General features: G+C 33.9%; 1 protein-coding gene across 1 annotated transcript in view; it reads left to right on the top strand.

Annotated features, from left to right (window-relative positions):
- The first annotated feature begins 6,917 nt into the window (after nt 1-6,917).
- The window catches only part of CDH19 (cadherin 19), a 52,480-nt gene continuing 35,820 nt past the window's right edge, over nt 6,918-23,577 (top strand). Inside the window, exons 1-3 of the mRNA XM_084888531.1 lie at nt 6,918-7,033; nt 20,177-20,481; nt 23,095-23,389. Coding sequence (XP_084744657.1) covers nt 20,290-20,481; nt 23,095-23,389 — 487 coding nt within the window. The 5' untranslated portion in view covers nt 6,918-7,033; nt 20,177-20,289. The remainder of the gene's footprint in view (nt 7,034-20,176; nt 20,482-23,094; nt 23,390-23,577) is intronic.

Raw genomic sequence — 23,577 nt, 5'->3', positions numbered from 1 at the left:
TCTGCGTTCCTATAGTATTCTGTGATAAAAATATATCATAGCATTTACCAGAATCTAAAAACTGCAGGGCCCTTTAACTAAGGGATGCCTTGAGTCCTGTAGAGAAAGACTATAGTGGAACTTTTTGATTTGTTTGTTTTTATCTACTTCTGGCACAGGGCATCACACAGTGTAACAATCAACATTCTTTGAATAAATGAGTGTTGTACGTTCACTGGCACTCCTAAACATATGACAGCATGATAGAGTGGAAACTGTATGAATTTTGGCATCAGATTGACAGGAACTTGAAATCTGGCTGCAAAACATCCTAACTGCATGACATTTTCTGAATTTTACTTTCCTCATGTCTGGTGTGAGGATGAAATAATAGCATCCAACATTTATCACAAGGTCTGAGAACTTGGTATCACTTAGAAAGGCTATGCATGCTCTCTCTCTCTCTCTCTCTCTCTCTCTCTGTGTGTGTGTGTGTGTGTGTGTGTGTGTGTGTGTGTATATATATATATATATATATATATATATATATATATATATATATATATTTTTTTTTTTTATTTTTTTTTCCTGCTGTTGGAGGGATGCCCTGGAGAATAACCATAGAAAATTGGACTAGAGGTGTGAATCAAAAAGATATGTAACTAGAGGATCATTGCTAATATACATGGAATACTTTTACCCTTTGAAAGTGTTAACAGAAAAATATTGCCTCTCCATTTTTTGGGAAGAGTTTGAGGGTAAGTATTAAATCTTCTTTGAACATTTGATAGAATTCACTATCTGGTCCAGGACTTTTACATTTTGAGGGTTTTTTTTAATGGTTGTTTACATTTCTTCACTGTTGATTCGGTCTACTCCAATTTTCCAGTTCTTTGGATTCATTCAAAGAAGGTTACATATTTCCAAGAACTTATCCATTTCCTCTAGGTCAGTGATCGGCAAACTCATTAGTCAACAGAGCCAAATATCAACAGTACAACGATTAAAATTTCTTTTGAGAGCCAAATTTTTTTAACTGAACTTCTTCTAACACCACTTCTTCAAAATAAACTTGCCCAGGCTGTGGTATTTTGTGGAAGAGCCACACTAAAGGAGCCAAAGAGCCTCATGTGGCTCACGAGCCACAGTTTGCTGACCACGGCTCTAGGTTATTAATTTTTTTTTGTTGTTCATCAGTTTACTTTGTTCTTTAGATCCCAAATAGAATCAAACCTGAAACCCAGGTATGCACCCTTGCCTGGGAATCGAACCCAAGACCCTACTGTGCAGGGGCCAATGCTCTAACCATTGAGCAATTCTGGCCAGAGCTAGAATATTGAATTTAGTCTTTATAGTATTCTTGTATTCTTGTGGTGTCTATGATAACTTCTCTTCTTTTATATTTTATTTTGTTTGATTCTCATCTTTTTTTCCTTAGTGAGTCAAGACAGAGTTTTGTCAATGTTATTAATATTTTCCAAGAACCACCTATTTGTTATATTTCTTGATGAACAAACAGTTCATCAAGCAATATAATTTTGTATACTCTTTTTGTCCTCTATTTCATTTACTTCTGCTCTAATTTTTATTATTTCCTTCCTTCTTCTAATTTTGGGATGCTTTTGCCTCTTTTTAGTTCTTTAAAGTATAATATTAGATTGTTTACTTGATTTTTCCTTTGTTAGTTGAGATAGGTCTATACTAAGAAGAGAATAAGCATTTATTAGTAGAAGTTTAAAATCTGTGACTAAGAATTTACAGGTGCAACATTCAGCCATAAAAAGGATAAGTTATACAAAAGCAACAACTCTGAGGGAAAGAAAAGCCATTCTTAGACAGAAGAAGGTAATGACCCACTTTGGTATTAAGTGGGACAGGACTAGATGAAGAGAGAGAGTAGCCAAATAGCTTCTGGAGACCTAAGGAGACAACTGTGAGCTCCCACCATGGACACCACTGCATCTGTTATAACCATGCCAACTTCTTCCTTTATTTCCATGAAACTCTGCTTTAGCATAACTACAATGATACTTGCTCAATAAGTTTGCTGAAATCAAGAAGCTGGATAGTGAATATACCATAGTTCTTAACATGTTTCGCCCCCTTTTCCAACATGACCAGTGCCATTCCAATTCCAAACTCAAGACACAGACTACATTGGTCTTCTTAAACATAAGTTAGGTCACATTCTCTTTGTTTCAAAAGTTTCCAATAGCTTTCCATCTCGCTACTTGTAAAAGCCAAACTACCTAAATTTGACAACAAGGTGCCGTGTGCCCCCCCCCCCCCTCGGGTAACAAGTGATCACATCCTCACAAACACACCTCTCCATCTCCTACTTTCTACTTCTCTATGCTACAGTCAGAATGGATTCCTGGATGTTTCTTGAACATTTAAGGCTAACAGTTTTCATATGGTCTAAGCTGTTCTTTGGCAAGATAGCTTCAGAGCACACTCCCTAATCTCATTAATGTTTGTACCTACTATCTCCTCAATTGAACTTTTCCTGATGAGAACTATGGTGATATGAACTTTTCTGTAAGTAAATTATGCTATAAATATTAACTAAATGTCATGATATCACATAAATACAAAGCAGGAATTGGTAAACTTTTTCTGCAAATGGCTAGATAGAAAGCAGTTTAGCTTTTCCGGTCCAGTCTCTGTTGCAAAAACTCAAGACTGCCATTATAGTATGAAAGTTACCAGACAATTTGGATTATGCTAAAACAAATGGAATGGCTGAGTTCCAATAGAATCTTATTACGTAAATAGAAGGCCAGGTGGATTTTGCATGTGTGCTTCTTAGTTTGCAGGTCATGAAAGAGAGAAAGATTGTCATTTAATTCATATTAAAACATTACTAATTTTCAATGACCAATTTTTCATTAATTTAAAAATACATCATTTAAGCAGAATTTTTCTTTTTTATAGGTATATGCAAAATTTTAATAAAATGCAAACAAGTTGTAGAGGTACCATCACATTTCAGGCAACTTAAGCAATATGTAGGACCTTTAGCTATATAATACAACATAGTTTGAAACCAAGCTGTTCTGATCTACAGTTCTCCCAGGATCACTCTGGAAGCAATAACACACATTTCACATTTCATCACATGTTCAGTGGAGGTTGACATTCCTCTTTTTCAAAATTATTCTATTGAATTTCCTTTTTTTTTTTTTTACTTCTTATGATATTTAAAATTATTTCATTTTCAAAAAAAGGTAGGTCAGAGTCAAAGTGTCTTTGTATAACTCTAATTTCTGACATAATGTCTTGCAAAAGTAAAGATGATAGATGATAGATAGGGGTCAAGGGTAATAATTCTGCATTTCTGGGGATGTATTTCTGAATTCTAATATTTTAAATTATATGTCTTTGTATTGCCAATTGCTGAAGGATGACTTTTATTGAATGGACATTTTTGTCATTCATGTATTTATTTATTGCCAGTTTTATTTATCATGAAAGGTACCATCACAGTTTTATTTATCATGGAGGTTATGTTATTATTTAATAAAAAAAAGTCTTCCTTGGCTGCAGAACTCCAGAGAATGGTCTGCTTACTATAACAAAATAAAACTAAGAGAAGGAAATGTGGATTTTTATGAACAGATACATTTTAATTATATCAAACCAATGCTGTTACAATTAGAATTTAAAAGATAAATATTCTAAAGCCATACAAAAGTTGCCATATTCAATTGAATGTGGTTTTTTTTTTTTGTGTGTGTGTGTGTTGTTTTTTTTTAAACTAGGAGCCATGTTTTACTGAGTCTGACAAAAAAAGACTTGCCTTGGTTTGAAGTATATTGATTATCTAGTGTTTTGTTTATTGTTTTTGTTCTCAGTGCATTTTATGTTCTCCTATTTATCACTGTGATACATGCTCACTCTTAAAAAATAAAATACAGCAAATTGGGCTAGTAGAAAAAATAACATCTAACAATTATCCACAGAGGAAATTATTTTTTGTTTTCAGTTTTTTAAAAAGTGATTTTACACATGCCTATGGTGCCATTGTAATTAGCTAGTTATTAACAATAGGAAAGGAGCAAAAGGGAAGCCAGACATTGTAGGCATGTCATTTGGGCTTCACCAGGGAGTGCAATTTCTCACTCCCCAGAGAACCGCCAGCCCGTTCCCTGCAGGTCACCGTGGGGAGGGGTCCAACAAAAGGGAGATGAATGCAAGCACAGTGAATTGGGATAAGTAGGGAATATGTCTGTCAGTCAAACCTTGGAACAGAACTCATTGGCTAGAAGAGGTGAAGCCAGTTTGGCTCAGTGAATAGAGCGTCAGCCTGCAGATCAATGGAAGTGTGGAGGCAATTGGGTTTGATTTCGGTCAAGAGCACGTACCTTGATTGCAGGCTCCTCCTGGTGCCAGACCCATGCTGGAGCCAATCAATTGATGTGTTTCTCTCACATCAATGCTTCTCTCTGTGTTCCCTTTCTCTTCTACTCTCCCTAAAAATCAATGGAAAAATACCATCGGTTGAGTATTAAAAAAAAAATTACACTATATTAAGATAGAATAATTTGCCCTGGTTGTGTTTCTCAATGGTTAGCCCCCCACCACACACACACATACACACACACACCCTCCCCAGGGTCTTGGATTTGATTATCAGTCAAGGGCACATATCTGGGTTGTAGATTTGATCCCAGACCCAGTAGGAGTGAGTGCTAAAGACAACCAATCAATGTGTCTTTCTCATGTTGATGTCTCTCTCTCTTTTCCTTTAGCCCTATTGAAGCCACAGCTACACTTCTTCCATGGCTGTTAGGTGAGAGAGGGGACCTTAGGCACTCAAGGGCTGTCATTCCACAGATATAAAGCCTTCAACAATACTTCATCTTCCCATGTGAGTCTCAGAAAATTTTTTTTCTCAGGATACGGCAAGAAGGGCACACCAGAAACAACTGGTGAGGATGTAAACTTCTCCCACCAATGATACCTAGAGTGAATACTGTTGGTTTATAACTAGAGTCAAATATCTGACCCTTATTTGATGAAATCAGTCTGTTTCCCCAGCAGATACTTCTATTCACTGAGCCAAATTGGCTAGCGCAATATATCATTAAAAAAAAATGACTGAGTATAATTTTAATTTGAGAAATATCAATACTATGTTCAAGACTGATGATGATATAGGTATTATAACAATCAGTGTAGCAGTCTGGCCCACACTTGCTCCCTTATGCCATAAAATAAACTCTCAGGACATGATGTTGAATGTGACCTCTCAGGTTCGAAAGTGTCATTGCAATCCAAAGTGGGGCTGGAAATTGTATCTAAGCAAGAAGCCACATCCTGCAAAATGTGAGATCCTCACATCTCTTGTGTATTCTGGAACGTAGATACAGCCCTGAGGAAATTATCATGAGTAAACGAGCAAGTCTCAGAATGACAAATGTTGAATGATTCCACTTACATGAGACATTTGAGTTAGTCACATTCACAGATGCATGGAGGAGAAGCTGGTGGACAGAGCCAGGCAGCGAGGGACTGGGAGGTTGTTTGATGGTTGTTTAACGTTTGGCAAGATGAGTAGGTTCCAGAGATGTGTTGTACAGCGTTGTGCCTGTAGTTTACAATACTGTGTTGTGCACTTTAAAATTTGTTAAAAGGATAGATCTTATGTTGTGTCCCAACCATGAAAAGAAAAAAAAAAAAGAAGGAAAAAAAAAAAAGCTAACTTCTGTTAGGTTTGTCACATGTCACAGAGGAATGGAACATTTATTTAACAAACAGTAACTAAAAATTTTGTGGGTTTTTTTGTGAATTAAAAAAAACAAACAACGAAATAAGAAAAATCAGACTTCATTGTATTTCATTCTCACAGCATTAGTTGTAACCCTTTTGCTACCATCTTTCCCTTCTTAGGCTATAAAAGCAATGTACATGCTAATAGTCCCAATATTGCAGGACTCGAATTGATGCTGTCTTCCTTACAATAACTGCACATACAAACCTTAGAATGTTAAGTTATATAGACATTCATAGTTTTAGACACTGTTCATATTTTTACCCTATCTCTGAATTGATTTGTGAATTATTGTTATTTTTAGGAATTAATCTAAGTTTGTTGTGCACACACCAAAAAGACAGTGTGTAAACTGGGAGCACTCAGACTGAAACATGCATGTGGCTCAGGGATGTATTGTTATCCAGCCGCTGATAGAGTGAGGAGTCAGAGGCTGTATGTTCTTCAGTGATTGGTTACCATGTGGGAATTTTCAGTGGTTACCTCTTATTGACCTTAGGAAACGGTTCAAGTTCTGGTACAAATTACTTTGAACTGAACACAACTTGAGAAAACAGCATAAAACTTAATATTATGTATTTTACAATAAGTAATATTTATGACAAAATCTAATTTTACATTTCATAAAATCAGTATGTTTAGGTAGTAAATAGGCCCAGGAAAAGAGTAGGATTACAATTTAGGCACTGCCTTCTCTTTCTCTGCTACTGATTTCTGAGCAGAAAGACTGAATTAAGAAGTAGCCAGAAGGCATAGACACAATGGAAAAGCTCTTCTCTTTTTAGAAACTTTCCTGCTAACTTTAAATTGGTCACTTGTTTCATCAGCTAATCCCCAAGAAGAGGACATGACCTTTTCCACTTGCCGAATTCTCTTACATAAGTTGCATCTCCCCTTTATCACCTCAAACCAATAAGTACTTTATTTTTTCCCCCTCTTTTTGTTTGTTGCTAGAAAAAAGGAAGAACACATATGTAATCAGCTCATACTACTTGCTGGAGCTGTCTGCATTTGAATTCCAGACTGGGAGTGGACACCAGAGAGACCTTCTGCTATTTCACACAAAGGGCTCAGTGTCTGGTTTTACACACTAAAACCAAAATAGCATTCAGTATTGAGCAGTGACATGAGAGTACATAAAGCCCAAGCTCAGAGCAATGTGGCTCATGCAGTTTTGATGAGGAGCCAGAGAAGCAAAGTGAGAACGATCTCTTCTAATGTGGCAAACATGAATTTTGAATGCTAATTTCCACAGAATTCCTTGAACGTGAGGAGATGCAGGTAAGAATGGGTTAATCAGGCATATACTGAACTATATAAGTTATTTCTTTAATGACTATAGGGGCAAAAAGTACTTTGAAATGCGCTTTGCTGGTTTGCACTTCATAAAGGAAAGAAAAAAATTACATAAAAATTTTAAACCTGTGGCATGTATATTGGACTTTCTCTAACACAGTTATGTGTGAGAGCAACTCGCCATCTTCTCCATTAGACTGAGGAAAATGAAGTTCCTCACACCTGGAACGTTCCAAACTTTGTTTCCCGGGAGGTGTGTTCCACTGGCCTACTGCATCTTTTACTTTCTATAGACTTTGGTTTTTGATTTATCATACATTATTCTGTACTATCAAATGTTATGAACAATAAAGTTGTCAACCTTAAATATATGAGGGAAATATTTATTTACAGAGTGAATATTTTAATATATGATAAATAATTTATTTTTAGTAAACGATATTCAGTATGGTCCTTTCTGCATGTCAAAATAAATCTAAATATTTTTTGAAGGACAATCTATGATCAAATCAAATATACAGTTATTTACTCTTCTTCCTCTTTTTCTATCAAACTTGCCATTAACATTAGACAATTCTGAAAACAAAAAGCTTAAGTAACTAAGAATGTTATAATAAAAATACTAATAAAAGTAAACTACTGAGTATATAATGAATATAAACACATACATATTAAAACATGCATATATATTAATTTGCAATATATTATATTCATTATATATAACAAAAAGCTAATTTATCAAATACAAATCACTTGAATGTATAAATTAACAAAATGTAAAATGTTAATATTGACATTTAGTATTGTTTCAATTTTAATTTGTAATTTCCTAAAATTAATTTTAATTAGGCTACTAATTTTGAAAAAATGTTCATTGAAGTTTTGTCAAAGGAATTTAGTAAATCTGTAACTAACATATTTAAAAAATCAACAACAAACACAGGAAGAGGTAAACAACAAAAAATATCTAAATAGGATGGTAAATGTTTTCTTTATATTATATAAATTTAACTTGAGCTGTTTGAATTCACTTACTATATTTATATAGAAGACATTATTTAATATATAAAATGTTTGCAAATTTAGTAATATGGATATTTTGGGAGTATTTACACTATCAAATAACATTATAAAATATGTTCAAATAATACTCTATTAAAATTCTAAATACTTTGGATGTTTAAGTATGTCAATTATACAAATATGCATGCTTATAAATTTTTATTTGAAAAACTAGAGGGGGTGAATTACAAACTTTCAGTTATAAAATAAGTTACTGAGAAATATTATAAAATATAGGGAATATAGTCAATAAAATCATAGTAACTTACTAATATAATATTGTATATCAACCATAATTTAAAAATATATTGTAAAAAATATTTAAATTTTAATATAATCTGAATATTTCTCCTTACCAAAATTTTCAATCAATAAATTATTTCCTAAAAAGAATAAACATAACAAAATTAAAAGTCTGAAATCATTCAATTTTTAAAAACAACCAATCTATGGTATCTAGAAATCATATAATTTATTAGATGTATTTTCTAATTTCCCAAATCTTAATGATGACTGAAATATATCAGATTATGTAAATTACATTGGCATTTTACAGCCTCAGTTTTAATAAGTCCTTTACTTGTGTGTTAATGAAATATTTATTCTCTCTCTCTCTCTCACTTCCTACTTCCCTTCCTTCCTCACACACACACAATTTGTAGAAGTCTTAAAGCACATATTATCTGCTTATATTTTTGTTTTGTTTTCTCCTTTGGAATGTTTCCAGAATACTTATCTCCAGGAGACTTTTTATGAATTCAATTAAATCATCATAAATTGAGGATGCTTTAAAATTATATGCACAAATGCCTCCTATGCATTTTTAAGAATTGTTGTTATTCTTTTAGGAATTTTTTATGATATAAATTGATACTTCATTGTTTGTCACCCATTCTTTTAACATGTACCCCTTAAATATAATGTTATTCTAGAGACCCAGTGCACGAAATTTGTGCATGGGGGAGTGTGACCCTCAGCCCAGCCAGCACCCTCTCTAATCTGGGATCCCTCTCACAATCCAGGACTGTTGGCTCCCAACTACTCACCTGCCTGCCTTCCTGATTTCCCCCTAACCACTCCCCTGCCAGGATGATTGATGCCTAATTGTCCCCTGCCAGCCTGATTGGCCCTAACTGCCCTCCCCAGCAGGCCTGGTCACCCTTAACTGCCCTCTCCTGCAGGCCTGGTCCCTCCCAACTGCCCTTCCCTATAGGCCCCATTGCCCCCAACTTCCCTCCTCTGCCAGCCTGGTCACTCTTAAATACCCTCCTCTGCAGGCTTCATTGCCCACAACTGCCCTCCCTTGCAGGCCTGGTCCCTCCCAACTGCCCTCTCCTGCTGGCCATCTTGTGGTAGCCATCTTGTGTCCACATGGGGGCAGGATCTTTGACCACATGGGGCAGCCATCTTGTGTGTTGGAGTGATAGTCAATTTGCATATTATTCTTTTATTAGATATGATAGAGGCCTGATGCTTGGGTCGGGGCTGGTTGGTTTGCCATGAAGGGTGTCCTGGATCAGGGTGGGGGTTCCCTTGGGGCATGGGGCGGCCTGGGCAAGGGTCCTGTGGTGGTTTGCCGGCTGGCCATGCCCCCCAGCGACCCAAACAGAGGCCCTGGTATCTGGGATTTATTTATCTTCTATAATTGAAATTTTGTAGCCTTGAGTAGAGGCCTCTGCTGGCCAGGGTGTGTGGGAAGCTTGGTTTCCTCCATTGCCAGGGATACCCAAGCCCTGGCTTACTCCATGGCCATCTTGGTTGGGTTAATTTGCATCATCGCTCCTGATTAGATGGTGGGCATGGCTTGTGGGTATAGCAGAGGTAGGGTCAATTTGCATATTACTCTTTTATTAGATAGGATTTCAGATATTATACAGTAGTATTTAACAAGTAGTATTTAACATGTTATTGACAGTATTATGATATAAATTAGTGTTTTGTGTTTAAAAGAATATAGTGTTCTTTTCACATACCTTTCTTGACTAGGTTTAATTGCCACTGACCTCATGTTTGAGAACTCTGCTGATGAATGAGAGGAAATAGAATTTTTCTGTTTTGTTGTCATGGTGAATTCCTTTGCTGCCCATGATCTTCAAATACCTGTATCTTTGCTTTGGCATATCAAATTGAGGATGATACATAAACAAATATGGAATTTAATAACTTTGTATGAATCCTTTTCTCTGGCAAATCTGCTTACAGTTCACATATTTGAGAAATGAGTTACTTTTATCAAAGTGACTAGAAATATGTTTGACACTTTAAAAAAAAAATCCACACTATTAGAAAGTTTGTTAGCAGCTCACATCACCCCTCATCTGAGAGAACCCAGCACTTGTTCTAAAACCTGCCTTTCCACAACTTAACTAGTCAATTTCCTTTTGAAATGATACATGCCGTCTTGAAGATAATTATATGATTCAGTAGGAGAATTCTCATCTCAGTTTCAAAACAGTTCTAGCTTTAGTAAAGCAGAAATGTTGGCTTTAGAAATTTGTTGCATTAACTGCTCGAAAGAAGATATTCACAATCATCAAAGAATGTCTTAATATGAAAGCAAAACACAATTTTCAGAGACCCTACTTTGGTATACCAAGTCATATTCACTCCACCACCACCACCACCAATAATAAAACACCAAGCAAACAAACACAAAACAACAGAGAGGCAGGCAACAGGTGAGTGGTTACCTCAGGGATTAAGAGGTGAAGGGAGGACAAAATGGGCAAAGGGGGTCAATTGTGTGGTGATAGGTGGAAACTAGACTCTTTGCGTGAGCACACTGTAGTACATAAGATGGTGAATTTTAATATTGTACACCTTAAAATTACATCATAATCTGCGCCAATGGTGCCTTAATAAAATTAAAAATGTTATATGTTATTATAGAACAGTGACTTATCAACATGCAGGATTAGTATATCCACATTTTCTGTGCTTTCATTCTAAGAACTTACATGATAAAGGATAATTGTAAATTTGCAAAATAATATATTAAAGTGGAAATAATTTTGACACGTGAGTTATGGTTTAAAATAACCTAAGCAATTTTTTTCTAGGAAGAAAACTTAGAAATGTCATTCCTATGAAAATGAGCAAGTTATACATCAAAAATAGGACAGAAAAATGCCACCATTTTTCTGTTTTAAAGTTGAATTATAACTACTAGTAAATTATTTCAAAAAACTTGCCATCTATTTTATTCTTTAAAATCTTTAGTGAAGATTATATGAAATCCTTTAATAAAGAGATGACACTACCCAATTCAGAGATAAACATGAACTATAAGTAGAACACTAAAAATAATAAAGAGAAAAGAATATAGATGCATCTTTTGCTTGTGTTTTAATGGTAATGCTGTTTGTCATTAAGCAAATACTTCTTGAAATTGCTCATGAACTAGTAGACCATAGTATAACCCTTTTCCTGTAGTATTAGATGCAAAATAAAAGCTCCATAATATCACTTTTTAGTTAGATATTAACCCTCCTTTTAAATGACACTTTCCTGTTAAGAGCTCTCTAAGAAATTGTTTTCTCTTTGCCTATTTATTTTCTCTTTTTGTTTTTCTTTATTGATTAAAATATTAATATGTGTCCTGCCGAAACCGGTTTGGCTCAATGGATAGAGCGTCAGCCTGCGGACTGAAAGGTCCCAGGTTTGATTCTGGTCACGGACATGTACCTTGGTTGCGGGCACATCCCCAGTAGGGGTTGTGCAAGAGGCAGCTAATCGATGTTTCTCTCTCATCAATGTTTCTAACTCTCTATCCCTCTCTCTTCCTCTATGTAAAAAATCAATAAAATATATTTAAAAAAATATATGTTTACTTATCCCCCCATTGCCCTCCCAACCACCTACTCCTACCTCATCCCCCTGGTGTCTGTGTCCATTGTTATGCTTTATGCATGCATACAAGTCCTTTGTTTGATCTCTTCCTCTTACCCCCACCCTATCCTACCTTCCCTCTGAGGTCTGATGATTTGATTGATGCTTCTCTGTCTCTGGATCTGTTTTTATTCATCAGCATATGTTTTTAATTATATTCCACAAATGAGTGGGGTCTTGTGATATTTATCTTTCTCTAAACAAATGGGACTACATCAAAATAAAAAGCTTTTTTACAGCAAAAGAAACCATCAATAAAACAACAAGAAAGCCTACTGCTTGGCAGAATCTACTTGCCAATGTTATCACGGATAAGGATTTAATTTCCAACGTTTACAGGGAACTCAGACAACTTAACAAAAGGAAGATAAACAACCCAATCAAAAAATGGGCAATGGACCTAAATAGATACTTTTCAAAAGAGGAAGTAAGGAAGGCCAAGAAACATATGAAAACATGCTCAAAGTCACTAATCATCTGAGAGATGCAAATCAAAACAACCAGGAGATACCATCTCACACTTGTCAGAATGGCTATCATCAACAAATCAACAAATTAAAAGTGCTGGTGAGGATGCAGAGAAAAAAGAACCCTCCCGCACTCATTAGTGAGTGACTTTGAGCATGTAGAGAGAAATGGTGCGCCTGCATGTCAGGTGTGTAAGGGAAATGAATGCAGCATGATTATAGTAATCAGTCATTAGCGAGCATCACAGTTTGTTATTAATAACTATGTATAAGAGAATATTGTAAAAATTAAGTTATTAATTTTTTAAAAAACATTTCTTACCTACCGATATATAGGCTGGGCTGCAAAAATATTAATTGTGGGCTGCGTGGGGCCCATGGATTGCCAGTTTGACATGCTTGGAATAGAAGATTCCAATTATTTCATTGAAAACTATCACTGTATTGCAACTAATGATTAAAATAAAAATAAATAGAAATTATATATAATTTCTATATCTAGTTATATCTAATTATATGGGAAATGAGACAATAGATAACACAGATTTCTCCAAGGTATTTCAGCTTTAAACACCTAACATTTTATTGGAAACAGCTAACATTCATTAAAATATCCTTGCTTCGGTGTTTATGTAGACAAGATTTTAAGTAGATTCATATCATACAGAGTACCTACTTCAAAATGAGCAGTGTCTATAACATTAAAAAAATTAGACTTTGAGGTTTATTCTATAACTGGCAACCAACCATCCATGCAACTTTTCTAAAGGTTTTATAAAGGTGCTTATGGGCTAAATAGAGATTGTTAATAGATATTTCAAGGACCTGGTTTTCCTCTCCTATAAGTAATCCCTCAAATTAAAAGAGAGAAGAAAAAAAAATTCTAACTACTTTTACTATAATATTGCCACATACAGCCCCAAGTGCCACATTTTAATATGTGTTTTGCACTCTGTTTGCTGGCTTCAACCTCATTGTAAGAAGTTAGACATAGTTCTTTAAATTGATGAAGATAAAACTTTATTTTCTTTTATTTATTTTGTTTGTTTTTTTAATCCTCACCCGAGGATATTTTGGTATTTTTTCCATTGATTTTTAGAGAGAGTGGAAGGGAGAGGGAGAGACAGAGAAAGAGAAACATTGATGTGAGAGAGACAAAGCAATGGGCTGCCTCCTACATGCACCGTGGCTTGCAGCCCAAACATGTGCCCTTGACCAGAACTGAACCCAGGACTCTTCAGCCTGAGGGCTGACGATCTATCTATTTAGCAAAAATTGCCAAGGCACTTTTATTTTATTTTTAGGGATAGCTTTAGAAACCATTATTTTACGAGGTTTTTTTTTTTTTTTTTTTTTTTTTTTTGGTCAGGCCTACTCAATGGTTTCCTAAAGATGGAGACATTACATTAATTGCCATGATTTTTTCTATGAGAAGCTAGTATAGCTGAGCTTAGTTCAGCTTTCCACAAGCCTTCCATAATGCATTATATTTTGGTAAGTTTTCACAGATGGAATAATTATCTTTATGTAATCAAGAAGGGGTCATAGAAAAGACAATTTCTAAACCGATCCAGTTACAAATGATATAAGTGCCTAGATTATAATATTTTTATCCATTAAGTCATAATTAGCCTTCTTTGAAAGCATAATTGTTCTGTGTCTCATTGGGGTCATTTTCAGTCTATATACACCCAAGCAATATCATATACTGTTTCAAGCATGACAATTTTTATTTGTCATAGTCATTTAGCCAGGCTTGGGGGGAAAAATATAATGGCATTCAAATCATTTGAAAATACGTGTAGAGCACATACATCAAAGACAATGTATCTTACACTATTTGTACAGAAGTCATCTATAAAGTTTGAAGTCTGTGTGTATTTTTTGTGGAAATAACAGCAGCTGAATATTTCCAAGTTTTGGAGTAAAGAAATGATCGTATCCTTACCACTCACCTATAAGTAGATATTTGTAGAGCTAGTTTAAAACAGGTAACAGTATGTGTCAGACAGTGGATGCCTAAACTCATTTAATCAAGATAACAACCCTAGGGGATAAGCTATTATTGTCCTCCCTTTTCACATGGGACAACTAAAGCTCCCAGAGATTGGGTCATTTCCTGAAGTCATTCAGCTAGTGGGTGGCAGACTGCCTTAGCCATTCAGCCATCCTTGCTGCAGAGGTGGACTCTTCAGTTCACCAACTGTCTTCAGAACACTTCCTCTAACATATTTGGGAGAATAATACCATAGTAGGTAAAGAATAATTTCTTGATCTTTACTATAGTGCTAAATAGCCATTATTTATGTAAAATAGTGTTATAATTTAGTATAACATGATGTATATATGTATTAACTGAATAAATATTGAAATATAGAAATGCTCATGAGGAAATTTAAATCAATTTATAATTCCTCAATTCGGAGGTGATTACTGTCTGCATAGGAGGGCATAATCTTCTACACTTTCTCCGCATTTGTCTACCTTTTTCCCTTAAATGAATGGGATAATTTTAAATGTATTTAATTTATTTTTCCATCTAGCCAAGTATTACAACCATATTCCCATATCATAAAATGACCTAAAGTGTCACATTCAATGGCTGAATGACATTGTGTGAATATGAATTTTGAAATTTGTTTTTATTCACTTTTTTTTCAGCAAGAGAATAAAAACAACTCTGTGACTAGTTTTATGTATTCTCTCCAAATGAATAAATTTGGAGTTTTCCGGGAATTCCCAGTGGTTTTAAATTATACAATGACAATCAAAATAGAGACAAATGTACATGGATTTACCTCTTTAATAATGAAAGTCACATTAGAATAATGTTTCAGATATTAGAAATAAAGAATTGCTTTATTTGTACTTGTTACTTATTTTTAAAAGAAAATTAAGAGACAAAGATATTTCTGGGGGGGGGAAAAATACTTTCCAGGTTTGACAGCAGTCACACACAAAAATAATTGTAAGAAATAGCCTGTGGACATGCAATGGCTAAATTAATATCATATTGCACAATGGCAAAGACACAAATTCTATACAGATTACTTGAATTGGCAACATATAATTAAGAATATGGTCCAAAAGGAGTTTTATTTAGACAGATCATTAGGACAGAAGCATACAAAGATTTAGCCTTGAAATGATGAGAAATCATGTTTTGGTATCTTGTGGAGGGTAGGGGGGTGTGTGTTGGGGTTGAGATACCTGATTTTTTTTTTTTTTAATAAGATTTTGCAGTGTGTATTTCACAATTGGAATTTGTCTCTTCTCATTCTAGAATAGTTTGCCCACCCAGGCTAAATGTTGTCAATGCTCAGCACTTCGAATGGGGTGCTCATTAAACTGCAGTCCCCCTCACCTGCTCAAAAACAGAGTTCCTGGTGGCCAGCCCGGGAGAAAGGCACATGTTAGTCTGTATCTTAGGACACCACACACATAGTAAAAGAAGGCAATTCTGTCAAAGAGGACTAGAAACATCCTTCTACAGGCAGTCTGACTTTCTGTTCCTTTATCGGTAGCACACAGCTTTTATCCATGACAGTAAATATGCACAGTATATTTAATGGGAGTTCATAAATGGAACAAAGAACAATCTTTTATATTCCAGCTCTGTGGAGAAAGAGTTGGCATATGGACAATGACAATTTTGAGTCCAGAAATGCTGCTTTCTTCTCACTTATGTATGCAGGCTCTATCACTCATATATCTTTCCCTATTTCCTATTAGCAGTTCTGAGAAAGCCATTTAAGAGTCTTGAGGGAGAGTATCACTCTAGAAGGCTGCCAAGTTTCCTTTGATTTTTAAGAGATCACAAATAGGATTAGGTTTCTATATTTAAACCATCCACATTTCTCCAGCTTCAACTTTTATCTTCCCCCCGACAACCACCAAATCCATCATTCTGACTTATTCTTCCATCTTTTATTAATCTCATGGGTCTTTTGAATAAGTGGGGTGGAGGTGTCTTAAAAAATGGTAATAGAAAACATTTTTTTATGTCTAGTTTCAAGACTTGTCCAAACAGTATAATGCAATTTATAGATCTGTATTCAATTTTTAAAGGTGACAGATGTTTTGCATGATATGCCAGATATCTATAAAATTTCTTTCTTCCACTCAGTAAAGCATAGTATATATTGTTCACTCTGTGCCTGAATATTAGGTTTCCAGTCCTACCTTTACTGCTAAGTAACTATTTGGTACTGGGTATTTAAGATCCCTTAAGTTTTCTAGATATAAAGTTCTTCTATGTGAATGCAATGTATTAGATGAAATAAATTTTTCTCTTTTTAAAAATATATTTTTATTGATTTCAGAGAGTAAGGGGGAGGTAGAGAGAGATAGAAACATCAGTGATGAGAGAAATCATTGATTGGCTGCCTCCTGCACACCCCACACCGCGGATAGAGCTCACAACCTGGGCGTGTGCCTGGACTGGGAATCAAACCATGACCTCCTGATTCATAGGCCTATACTCAACCACTGAGCTACACTGGCCTGGCATTTTCAATACTGAAATTATATGATTCTATTTGGACATAATATTTAATATTTATGAAATAGTGTTAAATATAGTAGTAGTAAAATTGTTTCACTATATAACATTATGTTAATATCATTATTTTATTATTATACATAACCTATTTTGAATTATACAATACTCTATATCTTACTTAATAAATATAAAAAATTATACCTAGATTCTGGCAATTACTAGATTAAATTTAAACACACTAATATGAGACAGTATTAGCATGAATTTCTTTTTCCATATTTAAGTAATATGCCAGTTTTTATTCAGCTACTCACCTGATTGGAAACTATAACAAGGATTGCAGATGTAGGGTGAAAATGTCACTGCTTGTTTCTCTAGGGACCATTTCAGAATGCTAATTGATAGCACTTTTCCTTATTAGCCTGGACTCAGCCCTGAGTATTTCTCAGTCTGGCATGTTGACAGCTGCCAACACTCTTCAATCACAAGTGCACCATTATTTGAAATGTTTTCTCTTTCCCTTAAATAGAAGGGTATATTTTTACCATTACAGAAAGTTTAGAATGTAGAAGAGTATAAACAAAGCCACATTGTTTCATCATTCAGACATTTCTGCTACTATTTCATTCTTGTACTTTTATACAAAAAGGTTCAAATAAAAGGGTACCCATGTTTATTTTATTATGATATAAGATTATAAAATTATATTTTGACTTAATTTTAAATTTAATTGTAAAATATCCGAATCATATAAAAATATGACATATGGCAGAGGAATCACCCTGATTTAATGAATACTGTTGTTTGATATATATGATTAGATTGTTTTAGAGGGAGAAAAAAGTTATATTTATTTCTAAAGTCCATACTTTAAACCAATTTCTTTCCCTACTATCATGGTAATTATCATGATAAATTTTGCATGTCTTTTTTTTTTTAACCTACTTTTATTTTACAAAATCTATTTATGAAAATTGTCTTGTAGGGTATTATTTTCTAATTTTGAAACACTTCTACAATTGGTATCATGTAGTTCCTCAATCTGAACTTTCTTTTTTAATATATTTTTTCCAATTAATTGGATCTATATTGCCTCCCAGTGGACAAGTTTGAAAGTGTCTTCATGTATAAAGGAGTAAAAAATATTCATTAGTTTATAGGTTAAACATATTTTTCTCCTGTAAGACCATAATCTCAATTAAGATAAAGAACATAGCCATCAACTCACAACGTTCCATCATGACCCTGGTCATCCTTCCTTTCTGTTCCTTCCTCACCTTTATTCTCTTTGAACCACTCATCTGTTTTCTGTTCTGTGCGAGGTTAAATTTTCTGGAATAACATATTAATGGAAATATAGAATATGAACTTTTTGACTCAGCATAATTATTTTGAGATGTGTGTATCAGTAGTTCATTTTGATGTATATTAGTCACTTGTCATAGCAGTCTACTTGAATGATTGTTATAATATATCTTTATAAGAAGTTGACTACCAAATATTTTTATTTTCCACATCTTGTTGTTTGTGCCACTATTATGAATTTTATTTCTACATATGTTACATATTTGCAATTCAGTGTTATTAATGTATAAATAGTGAATTCATTTTTAAAATATTAATAAAACACAAAATAATATTTTGTATTTACCTTTATATTTTAGATTTCCATATTTTATTATGTTGTGTAAATTCACCTGCCCTTAATTCTGAAGAATTTTTACTTAGTATTTTTAGAGTTCAGTGATATTGCTGATTAATTTTTCTACTTTGCTTTATATTACCCTTTTGTTGAAGGTTATATAATTATGGGTTAAAAGTTTTTCTCTCATAACTTTATGAATGCCATTCTATCAGTCCTACATTACTTCTGATGAACATTTATTGGATATTCTTACAGTTTCATTTTTCTGATGAAATTTTATTATTTGCTCTTTACACTTGGCCATTATCATTTCTTAAGCCAATATCTCTCTTCCTTTTTAGGACTCAAATGACATATTTATTATATCACTTAAGAGCGTTCCTCAGTTACTAATTTTTTTAATTTAAAAAATGACTATTATACTTTATCTCTGTATTGTAATTTTAATAATTTCTATTAAACAATCTTCAAAACCAATGTATTATCTTCTGTAGTGTTTCATCTTTTGCTAAAACCATCCTGTGAATGTTGCTTTTATTTCAGATATTAATTTATGTAGAAGTTTCTTTTAGTGCTTTTTTAATTTTTATTTCTCTGTTGTGTTTCACCATGTGGTAATTGAAATAGTCAATATAAGCAATTATCAATAATTGGTAAGACTTTAAAACAAATGGTAAGTAGGAAATTCATAATAAATGAACCAATCAACAATATATTAAATATAAATATTGCTTTGAGTTATATGGCCATTTTAACTATGTTGATTCTTCTAATCCCAGAACATGGGATATTTTCCCATTTATTTGTGACTTTTTCAATCTCTTTTCATACTGTTTTTGCAGTTTTCAGTATATATATGTCTTTCACATTCTATGTTAATTTTATTCACAGGTTTTAACAAGATATTGAGTATTGAATAAAGATGTAGAATACTACTCAGACATAAGAAAAAATGAAACACTGAAATTTGTGACAACATAGATGGACCTAGAGAATATTATGCTAAGTAAAATAAGCCAGTAGAAAAATTCTAAGAACCATGTGATTTCACTCACATGTGGCATATAAAACTGAAACCTGCGGGCACAAAAGACAGTATGGTGGTTGCCAGAGGGAAGTCGGTGGGGTGACGGGGTTCTAAAATATGGTGACATAAGATTTGACTTTGGGTGGTGAGCACACAGTGCAGTATTCAAATCTTATATCATAGAAATCTGCTCCTGAAAGCTATATGATCCTATTCATCAATATTACCCTAATAATTTATTTAAAGTCTATCTGAATGTCAGCTATCAATCAAGGAGACTCCAGAGCAACTTTCCAACCTTCAGGCAGATTTGACTGCAGCTTAAACTGCACAGTGCCTGAGCAGAAATGTGCCATTATTCCATTCACGTTATCGCTGAGCTACAAAATATAATTAATGGGCCTAATTGAAACAGAAATTAAATGTGTATTTTTGTCTCATTTTTATGAATGCAAAAGTTGTATCCTTACATTAGCAATTAGGTGAGAAAGTGCTATTTTTTAAATGGCAAATTTTGTTTTTGTGTTTTGTTCTTTAGGAATGTGAATGATATTTCAGATTTGTAAAGTATTATAAAGGAATCTAAGATTTTCATTTGAAACATATGCTTTGTCCTAACGAGTATCCATCAGCTGGCACCAAAGAAGCAGAATGAATTGTTGCTTATTCCTACCTTTTATGGTGGGAGTTTCCCTCCTACGGCCTTGCCTCACAGCATCAGAAAACTCTAAGGCAGAGGAAGCAAAGCCCCCACAGGGGTCTCATCCGGGGCTGAAGAGTGGCTGGATTTGGAACCATTTTTTTGTAGAAGAGGAAATGAATGTCACTAAGGACATTGGCCAGGTACTGATTTTCTGAAAATGTTAAAGGAAATAATGTTGTGTAAATCTATTATAAATAGATGAGTTGAGAGTGTTGGTATTTCGTGAATTCTAAATTTTCTCTGTAGAACCATTAGAAAACTTCAAATACCAGCATTATTAATTGTTAACACCCAGAGTAACCACAAAAGCTTGCAGAAGAGGGAAAGCTCTGATATTCCCATCTCACTTTAGTCTCCCATGTAAAAACCCAGCCCTCATTATCCACATCTGGAAATCTGATGGTGTTATTTTTGGTAATGGATCAAAGCAACTACACTGAGAACAATAAAGTTACCAACAGTATTTAGCCTGACTTTCTATTATGCTAAGCAGGTGTTGATATACACCTCATTAATTTTTAATGAAGCAGGCTAATACCAAATTCTTTTACAATTGAGTTGCTTCAAGAGCCTACATATTCATTTGATTAGTGAAGTTGAAGTACAAAGACATATTATTTTCACTTTCTCATAAGAATATATTATAAGAGAATTTCCTTAATGAGAAAGAACATTTCCTATTTATACTTTTGGTTTTTATTATTCTTTGATTTTCTTTAAACAGAGGTAATTACAATATCAAGTCCTGTTCTGTAAAGCTCTTTCTATAGATGAATGAACTGAAGTAAGTTTAACTGCTAATTAACTGGCACTAAAATTTAATTGGGCCCAAAGGGTGAAGCACTTAGAATTCATTAATTCTTTTTTCTAGCCCTTTCAGGAGAACTGTCGCAGTAGCCTGATGTCCAGATTCCATAGGAGCTCATCTATTCTATTGTCCAAATCCAAATGTGTATGAATACATTCAACCCCAAGGCTTAGATTAGGATCTTAGGCACATATTCAAACTGTGCTTGCACACGTGTCCTGAAAGTAATCTTTCTCCTCCCTTTTCATTCTGTCAGATAACTGCAGGTAAATTACAGGCAGAATACCATAGTGAGGTCCGTAGTTAAGTGTCCGCTACTTACCTGAGTCTCTCTAACCACATTTGCAGTGGACTCCACAGAACTCCACACGCTCCCCACTCACTGAAAAAACGACAGCCAGCCCGGGCTTGTGGCTCGTGAGTAAGGCTCTGCAGGGAAGTGCATCCGTTCAATCCACACAGACCACCTCCCCAGCTCACTGTCACGTTTTCCAGTTTTTTTTAATTTATTTTTCTCCTCCCTACACGTTTCCTTCCCCCACCCCTTTCATATAGCAATTGGCTTTGCGTATTTTTGCATTCTGTAAACATATTTATGAAAATATGATAATTTCCCCACTAAACAACTTCATTAGGCTTAAATCATATTATACAGATAACTTGTTTAAAAGAGAGCAGTAATGAATTTTTAGGTGCTTGTAAGTAAATAGATGGTAAAAATAAAATGTATCTGAGGTGTCCAACGTAACTTTCTTTTTGACCTACTTTAAAAAAGTGATTAAATTTGGAAAGCACAATTAAGTCAAAATTTAAAGTCATGTTGACTTGACAAATTGATAATAACTGCATGATTGAGAAAATATTTTTGAAAGGGAATATAGAAATTTAATAATACCTGAATCCATGAAATTGAAATGTGTATAACTGATGCATCTTATAAAGTTAAGAAGCAGATGTTCGAGAAAATATTTTTTTTTAACTTAAATCTGGGTTCTTAAAAAGAACAAGCTCACTGATTTATGAAAATTACTCTATCAATGTACTTGAAAAGCATGTATACTTTACTAAACTTTACTTGTTTTCATTCCAATATTGAATCAAATTTTCAAACTATATCAAAATTATATTTGGAAACCATGGTCCATGCTTTATTTCCATATACTATATTTATTTGATAGGACATTTGTTTTCCTTAATTTCTTATTATCAGGTCATGAAAGCTTTTTTATTTTACAATAATGAATTGTCAAATTAAGATAGCTAGAACTTTTTTATTAGCTTTTTATTAGTAGTACCAATTTGTTTTTTTATTGCATGATACTCAGTGTGTTATTAAAGTTATTAAAATTGGTTGTTTTAGATATACTCAGGTATTCTCCCAAAGCACATAGAACAATTTATTAATTAGTCAGGAATAAAACATTATATCTTGAGCTATTGGAAAGTTATGAATTTAGGATTGTATTTTTTGGTTCACTTTGTAAAATTTCAGAGAAGCTCTTTGAAGAAGGGCATATTCATAAGTGATGAAACAAGAAAATAATGGATTCACAATAACTAGGAACTTATGGCAGGTTTTCCTCTTTGTGTAAAAATAATTTAGATATAAAAAAATACAACCAATGTACCCTATATCATAATAACCCTTTTTATATCTAAAATTAAAAATTACATTAACACAAAGATAAACAGATTTACTTTGCTTTTAAAAGATAAAAATAATGAGAGTGCAAAGAGAACAGGTATATTTGAGAATTGAGTAGAATATACGTGGAGATATAATTTAATCTTAAAATTAATACCAAACCTTATTTAATTTTATATGGGAGTTGTATGGAATTATTAACTTGGGGAATGATAAGCAGATTAGAAAATAAAACCATTACAATTGACTTACCCGTTTTGAGATGTATGGAAACTAAATGATTGCTCTTTGCACTTGCAGCTGAGCTCAAATATGCATAATGGATCCAACTCTTTGAAGTACAAGATTTCAGGAGATGGAGCTGGAAGTATTTTTTTCATTAATGGAACGACAGGTGTCTTATCTGTGGCACAGAAGCTGGATAGAGAGAAACAGGCCTTCTACAATCTAAAAGCCCATTTAATAGACATCACTACTGGACAGGCTGTGGAATCTGAATCTGAGTTTGTTGTCAAAGTTACGGATATCAATGACAACGAACCAAAATTCCTACAGGAACCTTATGAGGCTGTTGTACCAGAGATGTCTCCAGAAGGTATTACATATTAATTGGCATCAAACATATATTAGCAATGTAAACAAGTTTGAGATTTTGAGGATATGATTTGAAAGTGAATTATTTGAAAGTTTTACGTTTGTACTTCCTTTTACAAGCATGTTAAGTAAAATATTTGAAATAGGAAGCTACTAACATTGTGTAAACAATGGTAATACATATTGATG

This window comes from Pipistrellus hanaki, assembly GCF_964339955.1.
Source record: "Pipistrellus hanaki genome assembly, chromosome: 6".
NCBI lineage: Eukaryota > Metazoa > Chordata > Mammalia > Chiroptera > Vespertilionidae > Pipistrellus > Pipistrellus hanaki.
This window is presented reverse-complemented; position numbering and strand designations above follow the sequence as displayed.